The sequence below is a fragment of the Malurus melanocephalus genome, unplaced genomic scaffold, assembly GCF_030028575.1.
Source record: "Malurus melanocephalus ecotype Western Australia unplaced genomic scaffold, MMel_1.1 scaffold_43, whole genome shotgun sequence".
Taxonomy (NCBI): Eukaryota; Metazoa; Chordata; class Aves; order Passeriformes; family Maluridae; genus Malurus; species Malurus melanocephalus.
Window position 1 is genome coordinate 1,260,256 of NW_026623275.1, and position 22,766 is coordinate 1,283,021.

The window sequence follows — 22,766 nt, forward strand, 5'->3', positions numbered from 1 at the left end:
GTGAGTTAATATGGAATATGGTGTTTCTTCCTAACCACTCATGCTGAGGCTACACTTCCTTCTCATAAAGCAAGTAGTCCTTTAGCCAATAACTGCAATAAGGTGCAACACAATTTGAGCTGAGAGGCAGAAGARCCTCACCACCAGCAATAAAGGAGAGGAACTCTAGCATCACACTGAGAAAGCTTTGCAGGGCTGGGAATGCACCAGTCAGGTATGGACCCATGTGAGCCAGCTGTGAGAGTCCTACAAGCTCTAAAGAATGGAACCTGCCTTGACTCTTGCAGACCAGCTAGTTAGGTCCTCTTGCTGCGTGTACTTCCACTACTAAAGATCCCCAAGGGAAAGCCCTGCCATGCAAAATAAGGAGTATRCATTGGAAATGATGAAGGGTGTCCCTTCTCCTATAATGAAAACAGTCAGCACAAGAGGGCTGTTTTAACTTCCTTATTATGTCTCATGTAACTTTTCTTTCCTGGATTGCATCTCTATTAATGGTTTAGGCTCCTCCTCCTTTATTTTCATTCCTTAAATAAGAGTGAATAACTGTATCATGACGACATGTACTCTCTGATTGCCCTTATTTTGCTTTGTAGTTTTATCACTTAACATAGCCATGGTATGACTTAGATTCCAAGCAGAAGTTTCCAGGCATATGAAAACCAATTCTGTGGCACAGACCAAATTAATTCTCCAGCAATTACCCTTTTAATATTCATTTATTCAAATTTTATAAATATTGGGGGATAGATGTTCCYGCAGATTGAGAGAATGATTATAAAAACAATCCCTGGAGAAGCAGGAAATAAAAAGTATTTCTTTAACTGTGACTTGTGAATAACAAGTGAAAATGGCTTCTCTGTTGTGGTGGTCACTCATGAAAGCAAAGCACTTCATAAGCACTAATTAATGAAATCTACTCCCATTCTATAAACTRGCAGAAATATTCCTAGGAATTACCAATATAGAAGAAATTACAGAAGACTGCTTATACATCTACTGAGAACAGCAGTTTTAACAATCTAACCRTTATGACACAGGAACTTTATGTGGATTAATGATTCTGTTGCAAAACAAAGTAATTATTTCTGTATTGCTCCAACTGGACTGTTTCCAGTTCCTCAGTGAGCTCCCAGCACCTTTTCCATCTATAGCATGAAGCCTTTGTTCACACACTGAAGAAGAAAGGGCTTTCTCCATCCACGAAACTTAATCCAGTGAAGCTGAAAGAACATCTGCTTGAGAAAAGCACCATTCACTAGATTAAATCCCCTTAGGTGAGTTGTAGGTGAATTCCAAAACAACTTTCAGACAAAGAAGGATCCCACGCACCTGTTTTTTCAAAGGGCAGTTTCTTTCTCCACCAAAGCACTCTGTCAGTCCACGCTGGGGTTCTGCACTTGTCACTTGTATCATAAGCCTCCGAGCCAACGTCATATTTATATGTTGGTCCAAAATTAATAGTCCCTTCATGGAAGTCTTTAAAAATCTATTAAAATAAGTAACATCTGTAACTTAGAGATGAGAAAGGTATCAACTGTGATGTATCAACTTCCTTGCAAACAATGTTTAGATTTTTAAGCTGATTGCTGCATTCATGTGCTACACAAGGGTCTGAAAATGCAACTGCTTCACTCTCTCAAGGAACAAGACCCAACCAACATGCAGTTATTCAAGAAAATGAGACACACTGCCTTACTTTTCCACTGGATTTTTGCTGTTGTAGTTGATCAAATTCCAAAAGTGTCTTCCAATCTTGACGTTTGAGAAAATAAAAGACTTCTTCATATGTTAAATCAATGCGATAGTTAAAATCACCACACCAGAAGACATAGTCATGGGAGAACATGTTCTGCCCCTAGTTTGGAGGTACAGAATGCTGTTAATGTTAAATCACATTCATGAAAACACCTTTAAAATGCACTGAAATGTAGCACTCAGTCTCTCKGAATTACCAAATACTGGACCAACTTGTCATATTCTATTTGTCAAAATTAATTTTGTGCTAAAATTGAACAGTTCCTTCACAGTCTTTGGCATCTCACTGAGCTGAATTTTGTAAACATGAGTGTCAGACTCTAACCCCTCTTTCCTGAAGGTATGCCGAAGCTGGAGCCCAGTTTTATATTCACAATTTGTCATGAATATTCAAAATATATGTTTGTTTCCTGAACACATTTCACATGCATCTATTATATATTTACATATTCTAAATATAACACAAAATGTGCTTCTGGTACCAAGGCAAATTTAGCAACAAAGCTCCTGAGTAAGAACAAGCTCCAAATTTGATCTTATGTGTACGTCACAGTTTTGTAAAGGTAATGAAATAAAACGTCCATGAAAATTCACTCCAGCCCTAAATTTAGCATCCTATCCTCCAACCAGTCTTCCCTCCCCAGTTCAGCTATAAACCTGTAAACCCCAGAGATTCATAAGGGAAATGTTCCTGACTGTGGCTGTCTCAGCACTAGAGGGCACTCTTTATATGTATTATACACACTTCAGCTACTGTAAGTGTAAAGGATATCAAGTAGTTAACGAGGTATGAGAAGGAAAAACTACCATAAGCACAACTTTATGGCCGTTTGGAACAGACCTATGCAGGATCTCCARTCTGTCAGTATTAGCTCCTACATAAAACAACTGATTGATATGCTGCACGTGCCAAGCCTCYAAACCTTACAAACAACAGGAAGGTAAAATTTTATACTTTGCAAGCTAAATGTCATTTTTTGCTGACTAACTAGAACACACAAACTGGTCCAAACCCTCCCTGGCTTAGAACCTTTCCAGAGAGGTCCAAGAAAGAAGGTGTTGTGTAAATTTWAAAAAAATCAACATTAAGGGACGCAAAGGAGCCCTACCAAATCCCATGGGTTATCTACTGGCCTGAGGAGACAAGCTGAAATTAAAACACTAGGGTGACTCATTTGACACAATTTAGGAGAAAAGTTATTCACAGAGACCAGTGGTTCCTACTTGCAACGCTCTGAGGGAAGCCAGCAGTTCCTTGAGAGTGACACATTCACAAGGACAAAACAAAGGGAACAGAGGGTACCATGACAGTGACCAAGAAGTGACATATTACCCGACCAGAAGCAGYCAAGGCATTGCTGTACTGAATGGCATGGATGGTCTTTCAGGAATTCTCACTAACTAGAGCCAGCAAGAGCTATCAATATCGTGCTCTCCAGCTCTACCACCAGTCACCCAGAGCTTATCCATGGAGCCTTACAGACTTGTCAGTTAAGTTGCAGGTCTGAAAGATCAAAAACTGTGCGAAGCCAAGGACTTTGCAAGCATGGGAGAAATTGTTTTATGAAAGGAGTAGTACTTTTGTAAAGCAAATGCTATAATGGGTGGTATCTAGTCTTCTGTGAAACAGAATGGTTTTTATTTCTTTATTTACCTATTTATYTATTTGTTAACATTTTGTTTACCATTTTCTTTTGTGGCACCGGGGTGCCTTCTTTGAAGAGCTGTCATCCAAGACAGCCTAAGACCAACTTTCATGATGTAAAGATAGCACCTTTATCTCCAATGTTTCTAGCATACGTACATCTATACTTACCATTGGGAAGCTGAGTTTYTGTGTGATTTCTTTATAATCTTCATTCCTCTCTTTCACCTGAGTCTGCCCAGCCGTCAAGTGACTGCATATAAAGCAGAAACTGGTACTATAGAATTGAAAACGAATGCTCACTGCCCCTTTATTTCCAGCTTTTCCTCCCATTCCTGTCTTCACAGTGTCTATTGCTACATCCCTGCATTACAAAAAAAAAAATAGAAAGAGAACAGAGTAAAGGGCTTCAGGGACAAACATTCAATTAACTTTGACTGCAGCATAAAGGGAAAAGACAGTTTACAGTGCCATGTCTTCTCCCCTCTAGAAAGCTTGCTGCTTTTAGACACATCTTTCAGTTTCTTGATGTTCATGTACTTACATTTCAAATTAAGTACAATATAACAATACAGAAATAAATCTATTTGAAAATATTTTTCTCCTTTAAACAGACCAACAAGATCTTATTTCTGAAATACTGAGAATTTTTTTAGAATATACTTTTCAAGTTTACCTCTACCACRACCCTTAAAATAATGACAATAACTAAATTTATGATTATGTTTCCTTTTACTTTTGAACATATGGGAATCTGCTTTTCAGACCRTTAACAATTTAGTGTTCATATGTGTTGAAACCCAACTTTGCTGTTCGTAATGAATTTTCCATTTAATTAAAGAACAACAGATCATAACCCATAATTCATTAAATCAGATGTGATAAAGTTGGCGATTATTTGATACAGCTATTTATATATAGCTCCTAAAATGAATTCTATACTGATGACAAATTGATTAAGGTCTCCATGTTGTTATTAATTAGTATTTCAATGTGATGATTAGCATACACCTCACTATAAAAGGTAACTTGATAAAGCTGACCACCTGCTCTAAGGATAATTTCTCCCAAATAGCCAGACTACTCTAAGAACAAAGCATGGCTGTCTGACCAGATAAGTAAATGATGAGATCATTGTTGTAGCCAACCCCAGCACCATGCATGTCAAGTAAAATGTGAGAAAATTTTACTTTCCAGAGAAGAAGTCAAGCAGATCTGACTAGAATAATACTCATTTTAAGATGGACATGCAGAAAACTGCTAAGCCTTATTTGAGTTATTCTCAGAAATTCTTGATCTAAATAATGCAAGATGTTACAGGACCCCTTTCCCTACCCCCTTCATTTTCTTCTCCCTTCCTCCCCCATCTTTAGTACTTTTTTTCTCCCTCTTTAATTTCCTGTCTATTTCTGACAGCAGGACACCACCAGAAGACACCCTCAGGGAGGCAAAGGAAGAACATCAAAGTTTTCTATGAAACAATGGATTTTAAGCACACCTACAGAAGCACATCTTCAGTCTTTTTACCCTATAAAGAGTTCTCCTTTCCTACTGGCTGCCTAGTCATCTCCTAATATTCAACCGATCTGCATTTACGGCAAAGGTTATGCTGAGATAACCCACTGTAAATTCAACTGCTTGTATTTCATCAATCCTTTCACTGCTGTATAAACCAGCTATTGTGTCRTATTATTTCTCTATTCTCTATTTTCTGTCTAAATCTCTTCAATCTCTGTAAGCAAAGAAGTAATTTTTTGCACTTCTGATCACTTTTCCTTTCCTATGGGAAAAACTATACAAGCATACAGGTTAGGTTTGATTATGCTCACATAACACATAGCAGCATATTTGCATTAAATGATGAAACTTGGCCACTAGAACCCTTCTCTTTTAATCTTGAGTTTCAAATGGCTACATCCAATTTCTGGCAGTTTGACAACTGTGACAGAGCCACTGTTCTGTTCTGCTTTTAATTTCCATTTAAACTCTGTGTTTTCTACTGGATTACTCAATTTTTTGTAAGCCTGGTGAAAAGTCAAGAACGGAGAGAAACAGTTCTCCTCTGGACTACTTCATAGTAGCAAAAAAATTAATTTTCTAAAATAATTTTGAAGAAAGAGTACTGGAAAGCAGCAATGCAAGACCATCAGAGTTACCTGGATTGCAYTGCTCTGCCTGGCCTACAGCACTTGATGTTGCACAAGCTCTGTTCTGATCTTTTCAGCAGATATGAGATCACAGGGAAGAAAGAGGCAGTTTTTGGTATTTTAATCACAAAATGCAGTGGCCAATCTGTGTCCTAATATGGGGTAGAGAGGAGTGCTTGCATCATTGGGGGCTTTAAGATCAGACATCACCAAAGATAGTTTTGGCTAATTATTCATTTCCTAGCTATTTACACTTAGCCTGCATAATTCCTGCCCACAGCAAAGGCATTTTTATGCAAGTATCTCTGTGGGCTGGTAATCTTCTAGGAGGAGTTTGGTCACTCTCCAGGGACAGCTGAGCCAGTAAGCTGAGGATAAACAGCYCTGCACCCTCCTGACAAGGAACACAGTTCTGGTTCTCATGACATCTGGGAGAGACAAATACTGTAGGTTCTCTTACCTCTCAAGTCTCTAAAATGTCCAGGAGTAAAATAACTCTTTCTTTTGTCTGCCTTTCCACCTTGTCCACCATTCTTTTCAGGTCTAGAACTACCCCTGTTTGCATAAGGAAACAGTATGGACAGGTCTAGAAGATAAAACCTGCCCTTCAGGCAGAGGCACTTACATTCATTCGGTGCAACACTCTTGGCTGTACTAGCCCAGAAGTATCTTTCCTTTTCCAGAAAGATAGCACCCATACAAGCTGCTCCAYCCTGACTGCCCACCTGGAGCATGCCTGGCTCTTCAGATTAACTGGAGAAAGGTAATGAGGCTGCCTTTGTACTACCCATGGAGATGGACTCCAGACTACTGCTGCCTGCAAGCACACTTCTCTCCCATGCTGAGCAAAGATCAGAATCCAGGTTTGCATGACTCCCACCAAGCTCAGAAATCACTCCCAATGCTCTCTGACCACACTCCAGCAGCAGGATGTTACTGAACACACAGGCTGGGTTTTAGCTTTATTGTTTTTGTTAGGTTATTTTTGCTTTAGGGTGGGTTGTTTTTTTTTTTTGTTTTGGTGGGTTTTGTGGGGGGTTCTGTATTTTTTGTTTGATTTGGTTTTGTTATTTTTTTACCTGATGAAGGGGACATGATACGGTCGTACAAAGATGAAAAGACAAACACCAACAAGCTGTGCTGATGTCAGCTGGATGTAGCGATGAGTCCTGGAAATGGCTTTTTGAAGCTGCTCTCCCCACATTTTTCTATTCGTTGTACTGGAACAAACATAAAATCATTTAATGGAATCAAAACAAACCACGTACAGTCAATAAAATGAACAGATTAACTGTGYCTTAGGTTTACAGAAGTCCCATTAGGCTGTAGAACTTGAAGTGCTGTAGGATGCGTGGCAGAGACTGRTAACACCTCCTTGTAAGCCAGCCCTGAATTCGCAGGGTCAGTGAGCTCAGGCACAGCACACAAATAGAGCTATCCTGCTTTGGATGTGTGAGGGATTTTGCCTACCACACTTAGAAAATCTGCACTCACATGACATTGTACACACCCATTCACAGGGGAAAACTGGAAGCTGATTATAGCAATCATTACTGTAAAAACAGATTTCCACACTAATTTCATGACTTGTAAGATTTCTTATGCTCACAGTGAAGAGGAGATCTTCTCTGTATTTTTTCTGACTGGAAGGTGACTGGGTACCCACAGCTGTTGTCTGTTCTTAGCTAAGGTTTGTGAATGGGTGCACATACCTTCACTTAAGTGGATCTAACTTTTCCTTTTCCCCAAAATCAACGTATCCATGCAAATGTACCATGCCAGCCCAGCAGCCATGCTAAGCACTGCTGTTACTCGTCATTCCCAAACCAGACAAATAACTGGTCAGCCTGATGAATCAGCATTGGAAACATGCTCTTCAGGGTTCCACCCCCATTCAGATTTGAAAGGACCAGTAAACACAACAGCCTACTGTACACGCTGATATGCCAACCTCAGGCTTTGCATTTAATTTCTTCTCTGGCCATAGTTTTCACAAATACAATTAGCCACAGAGACATTTTTAGACAATTTTAGAATTCCAGTATGAATGCCAATTAGGTTTGTAGTCATGGAGCAYATTTTTCAAACAGCAGACAGAGTTTTAAGGACAAGTATTAAATCAATTTCAACCATCAGAATTCTTCTCTGCCAACATAAAGACTAAAGAGACTGAGCAAACACAGTGTATTGTACTGTAGAGAAGTTCATAGAGAAAGAGCACTTTCAACACAATCCCAGTGACATTTGTTAATGGGAAACACATTTCCAGCTATGGTTCAAGCCACAAACTTGGAAGGGAGTATTCYATACATGTGACCATAAAAATGAACATGGCCTTTTCCTTTGGGGCAGACTGTGTTTTTTTGTAGGGGTTTTGTTTGTTTGTTCRGTTGGTTGGTTAGTTTTTTAGGTTGATTGGTTTGGGATTTTTGTTGTTGATTTTGTTTGGTTTTTTTTACTTACCTGGCATTCACAATATTGCCTGCACTTAACTCAACCATCTCTTCAAATCCCACTGCAAATATGTCGGGAGGGCAGTTATCATCATCTGTTGGCAGGAAGGAAAAGTCATAGCAGAATTACTATTTTGTTGTTTCTGCTAATGACTTGTATTCTAATTTCTGTCAGAGATCCTTCCTGTAGCTCTATCTTGTATATCCCCTGCCAAGCTATACATATTCATAGCTCCTTTAATCTAATCTCATAAAACAACCCCTGCAGTTCCTCTGAATTTTTTYCCTGCATTTCTCCCACCAGTTGGTCTCTTGCAGGAAGCAGTTCAGAAGAGAACATTATATTATAGCAATGTTAAGATATCTCTCCCCCACCCCACTCATTACCAGAGCCACAACAGCTCACTATTCACCATCCTTTACCCACCTGTCATTTTACCCAACGTGCTCCTCCTTTCTGACACAGATCCTTATGTATAAATTTAATTGTAAATTTAATTGTAAATCCACACACCAGAATGTCACCTCCATTTCAAYGCCTTCAGTGAATTTATCTAGCAGTTTAAGGAAGCCTTCAAAGTTTCTCCTTGCCTTCTTTCTTCCAAGCCCTTCTTAAATCACCTGTATATAAGGTTAGGTCACCCTAGAGCACAATGATCCCCTCTTCCCCAGCTCTGTGGATATTACTCCATACATCTGTATGGATGCTCGCATACAATAGTGCGAAACAAATCTGTTCACAGGTCTGTCCACTGCCTAAAGGATTTTTATTTTTTTTAAGTGTCATATGACCATGGTAACAGTAACTTTATTCAACATGAAAATCTAAATATAGACAAACATAGGAACCTAAACCAGATCTGACTCAGAAATCACAAACAAAAAGTAAAATATGCAGCAACTCTGTAGACACAAGGGTGAAACTAGCAGGACAGCAAGCCTCCTTTACTGGCTTAACCAGACAGGCTGGTTAATACTGTCACATGTATTTCCCATAAATATTTTTGGACATTTGTCTTTGAACATTTGTCCATTTGTGTAGGCACTGCACTGACATTAACACAGATACAGACACGTGCATGGTCGCRCCTTAGCTCTGCCCATGCACATAACTCAGCCCTCTTACAGAAGCTGCTTACAGCTACCACGTCATGGTTGCCTGTACCATGTAGTTCTGCTCCTCTGCTACTCTCAGGTTGGCAAGGCTAATACGTGACAGGCTCTCAACAAATTTTAGTATCCTGGGCATAGTCATTGCTAATGCATCTGAAGTGTTTCGAAACAGACTGGACTGGACTAATCCCTTACCCAAGCTGCTCARAATACAATGGTCTGCACCTAATCAAATACAACTCAGGAACTAAGGGTTCAAGTTAAACAACTTGTATAAAGGAGCCAAGATTTGAGTAATGTATTCCTTAGCTACGAGTTTAGGACTATCCCTGTGATGCCTGCAGGAAACTAAGTGTTCCACTGCAACAACAAAAGCAGGGAYTTTACCATAGTTTTGCAACTGAATTTTTAAATGACAGAATGTCTCTTCTCATTTACCTTAAAAAAAAAAAAAGTAAATCAATTACAACACCTGACTTTGTTCCATAAATAAGGAATTCAGTAGCCAATTTCAGCAAACCAGAAGCATAAGAGTTTTTTGCACTTCTAAAGAAAGGAAGTATCACCTTCAACAAAGTAAATCTTTTTGTCTGAAGGCTTGGATAGTAACATTTCCAGAAAAGCTCGTAGTCCAGATTATACAGAYATATTTAGCTCCAGATGAGAGACAAAGGAGATGTTCTAATGGCACCTAAGCATGTAGCTCCCACTCATGATAAAGAACAAAGAACAGAGATACGGAAGAAACAAATGACTGCACTATGGGGTACAGAGAAGGCAGATACATCCCATGATGGCATGAAAGAGAGCTCTGAATTCTGACCTGSTGAAGGTTCAAAACAGTCACATGGACTGTTTCAAAGAGTTCAAAGCACTCTGTCTGTCAGAGTTCTTCACACACCATTCCTCTTATGCAGGGAGGCAGCAGAAGCATGGAGGAGCTGAATACATTCTTAAGAACTGACACAAAATGCCCTCTAAGATGCACYGCCTTTGAAAGGCTGGTCAAATCTCGTGTCCCCACTCACCGTCTCTAGAGATGCCAGCAAATACTGCTTACACATTATGTCTGTGAAGTCTCACCTTGAAATTCTGAAACTCCTGAGAGCTTGGGAGAATCCAGCAGCCAGTCTGTCAGCTCACTGGTTCCAAGGATGTTGCTTCGAAACTGCTTTCCCCCATTCACGTTCCAGGTCCCCGTGGCAATACGAACACGCTTGGAGCTTGTGAATTCAAACTGACGCTCTGACATGGCCTTCAAAATACTTGGAGTTACTGACAGAAGAGGGGAGAGAGAAAGATGGAGTGTAAAAGAATGTGCTGTTAAAGGACAGAAACCGTCCAGACAGCAGCAGCACAGTCACTGTGAAATAGACTTTACCCTAGCAGCAACAATACAAAAGGCAGGGAATAACTCCTATGGCAATGGCAACAGCTACAAGGTAACTGGGGTTGATGTGTGCAAATTTCTCTTCCAGAAACCAGACACCCTTCGAAAGCTTGGGAAGAGCTAGTCACTCACTTTCAGCATACATCTTTCTGTACTTCTTCAAGTAATATGCAAAAAAATCCTTCTATCTCCCATAATCTTTTCAGTTTTGTATACACCACTGTCATGGTTTAAACCCATTGGGCAACTATGACTTAGTAGTGCTTATCCCAGCCATTCGCTCACTCCCTGCCCCCGCAGCAAAATGTAGGAGAGAGCTGCAAGAGTAAAAGTGAGAAAACTCAYGGATTGAGATAAAGACAGTTTAAGCGGACAGAAAAGGGAAAAAAAAATAGACTAATTCGAATATACAAAAAAATTGTGGCACAATGCAATTGTTCACTGCTCCCCTACCAATGCCCAGCCCGTCCCAAAGCAGTGGCCAACAGTCAGCTTTCCCCCCACAGTTTATGTACCAAGCATGACATCATATAATACAGAATATTCCTTTGGCCAGTTGGAGTCAACCATACTGGCTGAGTCCCCTCCCAGCTTCTTGTGGCCCTCCACCCTTGTGAGTGGGAGAGCATGAGAAGCTACCAACCTGCCGTGGTTTAAACGCAACTGGCAACAAAGCACCACACACTCACTTGCTCACTCATTAGTCTCATATTAAATCCAAAACACAACACTATACCAGACACTAGAAAGACAATGAAYTCTACTCCTGAGAACAGGACAAGCAATCAAGCATGTCACAAGTTACAGCTTAAACTGAAGCCCTGAGAAATTCAGAATGTGGAAGGAAAGACAGAGTGCAGCACAGAGTCTCACATCAGTACATCTCCAGCACTGTCGTGGCTCAGGAAACTGCTGTATTCACTTATTTTGCTGAGTAYAGAAAATTAGCAGTGTGTTCTTGCTGTGTAAGCAATCTTAAACTACCCAACTTGCACTGACAGTCAGGCATAGAGAAGTTATTTATATTTTCTTTGTGGTCCATATCAGGGAACAAGCCCAGGATTGAAGTGGTGCTGAATGATTCTCTGCAGTAAACTGGCCAGCCAATACAGCTTGTGGGTGAAATGATACTATATTTTATATGTAAATATCTTCTCAGAGAGAGCTGGATTTATTCTAGAGGGGTACAAACAATGTGTGTACATTGTGGACTATCAGAGCCCTGGAATAAAGCAGGAAAGGAGCCAAAATAACAGACATTTGCCTTTAAAGATCCAAATGGCTAAAAGCAGGTGCAAACAGCAAGGACACGAATAAGGAGATAAAAAGGCTGAGCTCAAGAGACTTCCTCAAGAAAAACTCAGACAGGACCAGACTGGGAATATAGCCCTAAAATCCTTCCCTCTGGTCCAACTCTAAACTGTCAGAGGATATCACCAGCAAAGAGCAGACAAACACAGTCAAAAGTTCAAAACAAAATATGAGAAATAAGCACAGTGGAATTAAAACACACAGAGCTGTGCTGTGTTCACTTGAAAGTACTGCTTTAAACAACAGATCTGTACAAAAGTAGATTATTTATTGATTTTCTTTTTTTCCAAAAGGGTACAATTGCTTATATCTGACAGCTAAAAGCAGACACAAAAGAAAAGCAAAGGATTTACACTGGCTTTACCCAGCAGTGCAGTCTGGTCCATGAGCATCTTGCCTTTATCTGCATATTCCTCACGGAAGAAGTCACCCATGAGCAACAACTCAATGGCTTCCTGCTTTACTGGATCAAAGAAATTTGACTGGATGGTCCGAGACACAGAGCGGGCACCATCCTTAAGCTTCCCAACCTACATCAGACAGGAATGATCAGTGTAAGTGACACRGAAGAGTAAATAGAACATCATTCTTTACTTGTAAATAAACAGTTTTGCTGTTTTTCTTTACCTTGTTCTTCCCCTCAAGGGCACGACTGCCACTAAATACTCTGCACAGATTGTGACCATTGAGAGTCCACATTTCCTTGTAAGATTCCACAAAGCGTTCAATTATAGGTTTAGAATTCAAACCAAGGCTCTCTAATTGAGTGAGCAGTATCTGGATTAGGTGCAGAAGGAGAAAAAAAACAAAAAAGAAACCAACATTGTTTTTAAATGTCCTTTTGCTTTTTATCCTCAGTATTTCAGCCAGCACCATTGTGTATCATAGAGATGGCAAGACAAACTCGCATAACTGAGACTTACAGACACTTTCCTGTCTTTCATCATGGAATAGCCAACACATGCACTACAGACATCCCACAGAAGGTCCTCTGACAAACTCACCTCCAATGCAACGAAGGACTGTACACTATTAGAACGATCCACGCAGTCCAAACAATTCATTCGAAAAGTACCTTTCTGCAGACTGCAACCAAACACAAGAGGAAGGAGAAGAAAATGGTTTATTTTAAAATAACATCTAAACATGAATTGATTGAACAAGATCATCAAATGTTCAGCCTGAATACACCCACCCRCATTTTGATGTGGAAGCACATTGTGCACAACATATTCCATTAACACATCTAATTACTTGACTACATCTGCAACACTATATTAGCAAATCCATATGCTAGTAAATTTGCAGATTTGAAACCATGGAGATGCAATTAAGCCAAATCACTGATTTAGCACCAAGACTATACTCTGTCTCAGAACTGTATTTCAAGATGGTCTTTTAGGGTCATGGTCCAAACACAGCAAGAAACCTGGGAAACCGGGACAAGCAGCGCCCAGCACCACCGGGACAGAGGGGTAGAGACACTCACCATGGACTTACATGCTTGCCCTTTGCGAAGATTCCAAAGTCTTCCCAGTGCAACTTCAGCTGAGGCCCCAGCAAATTTTCTAGTTTCTCAGGTTTCCCACCTTTTGCAAATTGGTGGTAGTCAAAGTTTATCATGGGAGTGTCTTCCGCATGGGAAGAGGCCCATAGCAGTTTCTGTTTAGATTAGAGAATGAAGGAAAACAAATCCTGCTCAAGCCACATATAAGGATTCACACCACCACGCTTCTATCATTAATAAGCCTTGAATGTTACTCACATAGTTCATAGTGACTTTTAAAAGGCGACACATGAAAAGAGCAACTGAAGTTCCCCATTTGTTTTCTTCACAGAAGTAAACCTGACTGTTAGAACCCAATTTTCCTGCAGGGAAACTCCAACTGTAACTGCAAAGTACACATCAGAATTGTGCCTTGGCTGGTAGCAGCCCTGCAGCAGTGGGCTGCTGCTTCCTCTGTACATGAGGGTGGACAGCAACAGCAATGCTCTAGGCAGGCTCAGGGGGAGGTAATAAGTAAGGAATTACATCCTAGGAAACGTGCTATAAAGTGTTTGTGGCAAACTGCAGAAGTGAAAGAAGAGGCACAGATAGCCTCACTATTTAATCTCCAGTATCAATGACCTCACATGAATTTGTGTAATCATCACAAATTTCATTAAGGTATCTGCAATAGATACAACAATAATACATCCTGTTCTCCACCAGAAAGCCAGAACCACTACATTAAGTCCAACTATTCAAGCCTTTGTCTATTCTCCCCYGTCTTGCACATTCTCACTCCGAGAGATGGACGCTTTTCTCCACTTACRTTGTGACACACACTGGACAATACAAATCTGGTATTACATTAAAAGTGTACAGGTAGCAGTTACACCAGCATAATTGTATTAAGTAAGCCATTAASCCTTTCCTGCAGAAACAAATGTAAAGGCAGTGCTTGGAAAGAGACCTGTAAAATGTATTTCATTAGACTGTTACTGCTGACACCCCAATCTGCCCTTACAGATGTTGGCACTAGTAATGCACTTGAGGATGACATTTACCTACTGCCTGGTATAAATTATTGTCAGAGTATTTGCAACTCTACACTAGAGCCCTGCTTTTACTGTAATCATAATTACATGTGTTACAGGGAATGCTTAGGGGAGGAAAAGCATTTCCTGGGAACAGTATTGATTTTTGGTCTGGTAGCAGCTGATACAGGTAACAGATAATGAATAGTAAATCAATGGTAACCATGCCATTCTGAGCAAGAGAGCCCAGCAGCAGTAATTAAAAGAATAATTTGACCCAGTGCTGATAAGAATTATTAAGGTTGAAGCAAGAGTGCAGAGAAGAGGAAGAAATAAAAGCAAAARAAAGATGGAGAAACTAATGACAGAAGAGGAGACGAGCTTGCAAACCTAATCACACTCCTATGAATTACTTTATTTTTAATTCAAGTCCTTTAAAAYCATAGAAGTAAAATGAACTCTATATTTTTTCCTAACATCCATTAAAAAATGACCAAGGAGTCATTTTAAATTAATACAAAACTTCAGTTTTCAGAGAGTCAGTTTAAATTCTTTGAGCTCACAGGGCATTTTCAGAGTTTATTTATTTTTAAAATAAGCAAAAAATTGAACAATTTAAACAAAACAGGTCTTTATTTAAATTAAATYAACAAATTCAAGGTCTTTATTCTAGACATGCCCGGTTTCTGACTTTGTGGTTGTATGAACATAGTCTGCATGGATGTGAGAGTTTGGGAAAATTAAATTGGCAACAAATGTAATATTTTTATCCATGTAAGTTATTTGAGCATTTCAGAATTGGTYATCTTTTACCTTTAAATTTCAATGGGGCTTGCAAAACAAACTAGAAAAACTATTTTAARGAGAGGGATATTAAAATATTACAGAGGTTTAGCCATGTCATGCARGAATTCAGTAGAAGCTGAAAACAGAAGCTAGGACCAGACTTCACCACTGTGCCTTCCTTGCTTTGCAAGCTTTAGACATAATCACTTTCTTTGGCCACATTCTGTACAAGGGGAGACCTTCACTTAGCYATTTTCTGCTGGGGAAGCAGTGTCCTTCCCAGCTCTTTTGCAGGAAAAGGAAACAGTCACACAGAAAAACTGACAAAAAACTTAACACTCCCTGTAAGTTCCTATTACAACAGAGGGAAAGAAATCAGGCAGTATTATTCAACCACAATTTTTATTTTGCTTAGTTTCACATAGTAAACATTTCAGCTCAGAATTGCTGGTATCATTCTTTATCAATGACATACACGTAACACTTATTACAGGTGTGTACTTAAATCATCCTACGATTAGTTTTAGGAACATATACTCCAAAGTATCTATGTCAGTTTGCTAAAGCAAYAGGCACTTAAGCAGGCAGACTTCCATCAACCTCCAGCCAGATTCAGGCAGCTATTACACTGCTGCAAATCCCACTCAGTGCCAGTCAGTGCCTTCAAGTTCACACTAATTTTAAAAATCTAGCCCTGAGAATACAACACTAGAACTCAGCAGAGCTTCAGTTTTACAATGTCTGACATCCTTGCTTTCAGGTATTAGTTGTGCCTAGGGACACTAAAGGGCCAGGAAAATCTCTCTCCATATACCAAACTGTCATCTGGTGCTCAGGCAGCCAATTCCCAACACAATCAGTGCAAGATAGCTATTTCCCATTACTATCAGAGCAAGACAGCTTAGTGATGCTAAGTCACTACACCCAGTGATTGAGGTTCAGAGCCTGGCTCCCAGGCAGTTCTGGAAATCCCAGGKGGCCCCTGACATAGGTGGCTACATACAATGTCAAAGCTGACTGTGATTCACTTTTGCAAATGTGAACTACTCTAAGGAGTATTAAGGCAATTTCTTTTTAAGTTTGTTTAAAGAGAATGTACACAAATGTATGAAGAAGTAAGCAGAAAGGAAGCGGTGGAAATTAAGCCATTAGACCAAGAAGCACTACTCTCCGTATGTAACATGTAGGAAAGAATTAACACAATTTCTTTAGATCTACTATTCGTCACTTCCTGGGCCAGAAGGACATGGGGGCTCAAGGGAAATGAGTGGTTAAAATGAAAATTATTGCTTTTACCTTAAAAGCTCTGTTGAGCACCTCCTCTCCTCCTCTGCTTCCCAATAGGTTAACGATCACTTGTTTTCCATACTGCTCTTTCAGAAGCATCATATGCCTACAGCAAAAGCAACCATAATAGGTACTAAACAAAACCATGTTGCCTACTGCCATTTTCAAAATACAGATGTAGAGATCACTGGTTGTTTCATCCAGCAGAAAGTTCCAGCCATACCTTCTACAGACATGTTCCTCAGTTTCCTTGCAATCAATTATTGTAAAAAGTAATTAAAGTAAATTAAAGTAATTAAAGTAATTAAAGTAAAATGGTGAAAGTACACAATTAATAGTTACAGTATTTTGTACTGAATTAAAAGAAAGAAGTGCCTTAGGAAATAGGCCCCAAATATTTTATATTACTCTTAGCTTTGCCTACCTAATGYTCCTACCTCTTGGCTGTTAGCCTGGCAACTACATAGAAAAGGTAAGAAGAGGGGAAATGTATTATACTTCAAAAGAWATTGACTGGCATCTTGCAGGGGTGAGACTACTAAGAGTCAGCAGCAGCACTGGGGCCCAGGACTCCAGTGCCAAAGCCAGAGAGATCCAAACACACGTCACAAGTGACAGGGTTCAAATATCTCTGAGCTACTGCAACACTGAGACACTCACTGTGAACTCAAACCAAGCAGGAAGATTAGTAATCATAGAACTGCTGCACTGGATCAGAACAAAGGTCCTTTTAATCAAGTTGTCTGGCCCAGATTCTTCAGGAAAAGCACAAAACAGGATAAATATAAAGTAGGCTGKTTTTTTTGGTCTATGTCATGAAAATCTCAAAGCCTGACATTTAGGGACTCTCAAGTCAAGAGTTTTTAGCCAGATGCTGAGATACCCATTCTCTGCTCAATACATCTTTTTCAATGTTGGCATGCATGGTCTACAGAAGCTGTTCTGGCTCATCAAGAAAGAATTAGACTCTAAAGCTGATTTCCATTTTGTACAAACAACACTGTAATAGTATTTAAGAGAAAGCYGGATAGAAATATGTAAGAAAAAGAAGATGAACACTCACAAAAATAAGAAGTYATTACATGTTGCAAAACAACATATAATGGCAAAGTGTCAGAAAAAAAGCAAGAACACATCTTCTGACATGACTCTTTAAATCCTTTAACCAGCAATAAGTAACACAGAAAACCATGGAAGGGGAGAAAAGAAAGAAGATGTCATCAGCCTTGCCTTCAAGAAACATGACTAAATATATTTTCTGGTGTGTTCTTGATTCTGCAACCAGTTCTCTGTGATTCAAGTCTTCCCATACAGCTGCACCCCTCTGATGCCAGCATCAGGATCCTACCTCTTTGCTARTGTTGTTTCCTTCCAACAAAACTACTGAAGGTGAAGTCACCTGTTTGAGTACCCTGAGCAAAGCTCCCTGTGGATTTCTCAGGGAGAGAGAGAGGATGAAAAAATACCTAACAAGATTACCATCCACTTCTCACATGGTTAAATGTAACAGGCTAAACTAACATCTCAGAGAAGCTGTAGCAGGTTGTTAAATTCTGAAGTACTTTTCCATATAAACAGTCATTTATTCCTTGCCCATTTTCAAAGGACTCCCTCTTGCAGATTTCTTATGCAAAGAGATCTGTAACTTATCTAACTTAAAGGCACAAGGGAAAGAAGAAACAGTGCAAGGTGATCTTCGTGTTCCTGTTTCTTAGGAGAAAGCTATTCACCAGTCATATTAGGGTCAGGGCTAAAAGGTCTTACAGAGCTGTTCCTTCCTGAGAGGTACTCTCAATTTCATGGGTAGTACAAGAGGAYGCTGAATAAGTTATTGTTTTCTTAYATGAATGTCTCTGTTGTGGAATGCAAACGTCTAAGATGGCGCTTCAGAGACACTAGCAGGGAAGTTATCACAGAACCAGACGACCATGAGACCAAGAGTCTCAAAGGCACTTGAATTCAGTAGGATTTAAGAGCCTTAAAAGCTTAGAGAATGTGGGCCAAGAACCTCCGGAGCAGAGACTGCTGTGGTGCATAGTCCCTTTAGATTCTAATCCTTGTTTGGGGTCTTCAGTGTTGCAAAACCATTTCAGTAATTTCCTGTTTGCTAACAGTTGCAGTAATTAAGAGGCCTTACCCAAAATCAAAATACACCCTGATTTGCCAAAACCAAACCAAAACAAAAATTAATCACATGACCTGGCACTTAAAAGGTGAAAATTTACCACAGACCAAATTCTTCATGYGCTTTTCAGGCACTGTTCCCAGGGGTATCAGTAGAAATACGCCCTTAAAGGGTAGCACTTCCGAGTCAGACATTCAAAGGAATCACACCAATGTAGGTCTTTTCCTACAATCTCCAGCTGACTAACAGAGTCTTAATGGTTTAAAAAGGTTTACAAGCCAGTCTTTGCATAAAATAAAAATCACCAGCATAATAGCATCATACAGCACTGGGCACAGAATAAAGCACTACTACTTCTGCATAGGAGTAAAACAATGAGAAAAACAAATCCAAAATGGTGTGAAAGCAGTGTTTATGCTTTAACTACCCAGGTCACACTAGCAAAGCACACATATTCTGTGTACTGTGAGTGTAAATTCACACTTGTTGGCACACAAAGGGTTACACAAACCCTTCTTTTCCATATCACTCAGTATTTCTTAACTTTTACAGAAACTAGCTTGAAGACCCAATTAATTCAATTTCCACTGAAAACAAGAAGGAAAAAAGCACAAAAATAAGTGCTTTAAAAATTGCTTAATTATTAAATTAAGTAAACCCATTTAATAAACCCCCACACCTGGGGGATTGGCCACATCATCTGAGAGATGTTTCACATCTCAGGATTCTCTAGGAAGACAATGTTGTGGAATCTTGGTTACGTGCCAGGCTGCTATGTTGCTGCCAAAGTGGAATGAAACTTACCTGTCAAAGGCAGGTGCATTAGCTTCCAGACCTCTGTTAAGCTTTAGATGGCGGGAACCAACCTAAAATAAAATATTAGAAGAACAAGAAAGAAAGAACTTAAACTGCTGGAATCCTAAGTCACTAGATGTCTCCCTTTTTCCTTCAGAGAAAAACACCTTTTTTAACAGCACCAAACACCTCTAACAGACTCCAACCACCCCCACACATAATAGCCTTAACACAAAAGCCCCAGCTTTTATTAGACAACATTTACAATTTCAAGTGAAAACACAATTACCATTAAGCAAAGGGATACCTACATATATTTTTATGGCCAAACAAATCACATCACTTTGCCAGCTTCCTCTTGCAAATAGCACACAGTGCCTCACATGAGTATTCTGTGAGCCCAGCATTCTTACTGCCCTTGCCTTGGCAGAAAGGGCTGCACTTATGCCAGTTCCACGGGCTGTGTATTCTTGAGTTCTTTCAAAAGTATCAGAACAGTGATTCAAAAATAAGAAGGATGAAATTCTGTGCCATCAAACTAACAGGACTTTTGATATGGATGTCAGCAACAGCAGGCTCAAGCTCCTTCTGAATGGTAGCTACTGTTATTACAGTATGCGGAGGGCTTCTTTCCTCTTCAAAAACTACGTTTGTAAATATGCATAGGATCATGCATTGTTTCCTGTACTACATCAGCTTTATTTGTTTAATGAGGTTGGTTTCTGCAGATGTTTCTAGCACCAGTGCCAGTACATTCACACCCAAGGAGTAAGAGCACATAATCTAATCCAGATCAGGCAAAAAAACAGGCCTACTAAAAAATAAAAAAATCTGTTTAACTATAAATATTGCCCAGTAGCCAAAAATATTTGAGGGAACACTCGATGGCACTGTAACATCCAGAATAACAGTAGCTGAATACAGCTATACCATGGACRGGACAGGCACAATCATATAGAAAAACCCACTTCATAAAAAGAAGCAAGTATTGCTGTATTATGCTGTATTAACACTGGATGATGTTAACAGACAACAACGGAGGTCCTTTAGTAATTTCCTTTTGTGCTAAGTCYAGTGGCTCTGAATAGTATAAAGGTTCTAGTTCAATGAAAAAAAGCATATAACCTTTAAAGTATCTTAAAAATCCATTACGTGATGTATTTTCTCTACTAACACACATCAATATGTGTGCATACTCATTTCAGTTGATTATCTCTCTGTTAAAAGAATGCAAAGTGTGCTAGGATGATTTTTATGTGGGCTTACAACTCTGTATAAACCACAAGTCACTGACCATATGTAACCCACAAAACTTGATGCAATAATCTCCTGATGAAATCCTACATCTCTCACAGAAGATCTTCTCACAGAAGATTATCACCCTTTTGACTGAAATCTAGAAAACACACCATCCAGACATTTTACTTTGTTTCAAGCTAGCATGCTCCTGTAGACCTACTGGTATCCCTAGATACTCCAGTTGTATTGTGGAGGTCCATATCATCAAGCCAACCAGGCACTTYAAAGGAATAGGTTATTCCAAATAAAACTGAAAATGTTATAAAGATATTGCTGTAAGCTTCAGTTTATAACATTAGGACATAGTCCCTTACAAACAGATCCCTGTAACAGCTCTCAGACACACAAAAATGTTAAACTTGAATTGCCTATAGCCATTTGTCTGGTATAGTTCTATTTATCTAAACACACYAAATTTCCGACAAGGTAAACCTAAAACAAAAGAGCTCAGCACTTTCACAGATGAGCTCTGAAGCTCATTTAAAAAAAAAATAATTCCATATTATAAGTAGCAAGAGAAAAGCAAAGCAAGCTTTCTGAATATTTGTTTACCTGAATCCCCGTTTGCTCCCAAAACAGTGGAACAGAACCTCTGATTTGCACAAAGGAGGAGACATCATCATCCAAGTAAATTGTCTGCAAAAATAAAATAAAGGAGTTCTGCAGTTAGATCTATCAGCYTGCGGCCCCTTCCATCAGGTGACAGTTAAAGACACTGAACTCAAAGGGTAAAAAAAGTAAACCATGTATCTCCCTGTATCCACTTACCGCTCAGCCCCTTTTCCATAGTCTCACAGGCAGTGGAACAAAGCACAACGTATTTGCTTTCATGTCATCACAGCAGATTCAATTCACTTCTCACCAGAAACAAGAGAAAACTTAAAACACCACCACATCTTTCATCCACAATCAAGATGGATTTGGTCTGCTACTGGAGACACTGGAAAGACTCAGTATATACTCTCCTGCTGTCCCTCTCACAACACTTTACTGTGCAAAATGTCATTGCTCCTTGTGACCGATGATGGGTAACGTCAGGTGGGGGATAAGCTTATCTCCTGCTGTATTTACCATTTCTTATTTCACTGCGTGCTGTGCCTTGTCAGAGAGTCCAAATAAAACTCTGTGAAACCAGCAGCTTTGCCACTCCCATCCTGAGGTACACTGAACAGCAATGTGATCTACTTCTTTTCCAGGGGGTTTAGAGCAAGAGGTTCCAAACTCTCCATTTCCTTTCCTAACCAGAYCTCAAACTCACCCTTTGTGTGTTCTCATCATCACTGTTAACAAGCTGACTTTGAGTCAAATCTATACAAAGACTGATTTCCCCTCTTGCTTCCTCCCATCCACAGTCCTCAAACCGAAACGTTACATTATATGTTAACTTAGTATAGAAGGTACAATCATCAGATTCAGTATGACCACAGAGCAACTGTGCAAAGCCCAGCTCACTCCTCTGGCCTATACTTAGCAGTGGAATCCTGGCTGCTTTCCACAGGGGATACATGATACACATGATACACATCTCCGTTATCTCATGCATTACAATGAGTGTTCTGCAGCCCTTGGGAGGAATGGTATCCAGGTTATCCAGGTAGCTGCACTAACCACATCATATCATTTGGCACAACTGATGCCAGCTGGCTAGTAGCTCTGAAAATAGAATAGAAAATGAAAAWGGGTTTCTCTACAGGGTTAAAGTGTTTTGTCTTTTTGGATTTGCCTCTAGATGTGTCCAGTGCTGGCTCAAGGAAAGTGACTGACCTTGCGCTCTCACCTTCAAAAGCATTATCAATGTACAATTTTTAGAGCTACACTTGTGAAAGGAAGAAGAGGTAGGTATTTAGATAAACTGGTGAAAAAAWATTTATTTAAAATTTACCATATTTTTGCAGAGCTCTTAAAAACATTTCAATTTCACTAAGGTGAAAGATTTAAGTAGCTTYGTCATGGACACAACGTCAGTGTTAGAAGGATAGCCAGACCAGATGTAGTGCAAAACTATGTTWCAATTTTTTTATCATCTCACCAAAGCATTAAGAACCATTTTCTCCATTACATGCTATCCTAGCACAACCCCACTGTAAGAGAGGTGTTGCTCAGAGAAGCTTTCTTGCTAGGCCTGTGTCACAGTTTG

The 22,766-nt window shown here is 39.6% G+C and overlaps 1 protein-coding gene across 1 annotated transcript in view; it reads right to left on the bottom strand.

Annotated features, from left to right (window-relative positions):
* Nucleotides 1–22,766, bottom strand: part of SYNJ2 (synaptojanin 2) — a 68,075-nt gene that overhangs the window by 15,647 nt on the left and 29,662 nt on the right. The window contains exons 5-17 of the mRNA XM_057364854.1: nucleotides 21,182–21,265; nucleotides 19,340–19,401; nucleotides 16,420–16,516; nucleotides 13,307–13,479; nucleotides 12,822–12,903; nucleotides 12,445–12,594; nucleotides 12,182–12,347; nucleotides 10,200–10,391; nucleotides 8,014–8,098; nucleotides 6,630–6,770; nucleotides 3,575–3,767; nucleotides 1,700–1,858; nucleotides 1,333–1,489 (exon numbers count right to left, since the gene is read on the bottom strand). Of these exons, the coding sequence (XP_057220837.1) occupies nucleotides 1,333–1,489; nucleotides 1,700–1,858; nucleotides 3,575–3,767; nucleotides 6,630–6,770; nucleotides 8,014–8,098; nucleotides 10,200–10,391; nucleotides 12,182–12,347; nucleotides 12,445–12,594; nucleotides 12,822–12,903; nucleotides 13,307–13,479; nucleotides 16,420–16,516; nucleotides 19,340–19,401; nucleotides 21,182–21,265 (1,741 nt within the window). The remainder of the gene's footprint in view (nucleotides 1–1,332; nucleotides 1,490–1,699; nucleotides 1,859–3,574; nucleotides 3,768–6,629; nucleotides 6,771–8,013; nucleotides 8,099–10,199; nucleotides 10,392–12,181; nucleotides 12,348–12,444; nucleotides 12,595–12,821; nucleotides 12,904–13,306; nucleotides 13,480–16,419; nucleotides 16,517–19,339; nucleotides 19,402–21,181; nucleotides 21,266–22,766) is intronic.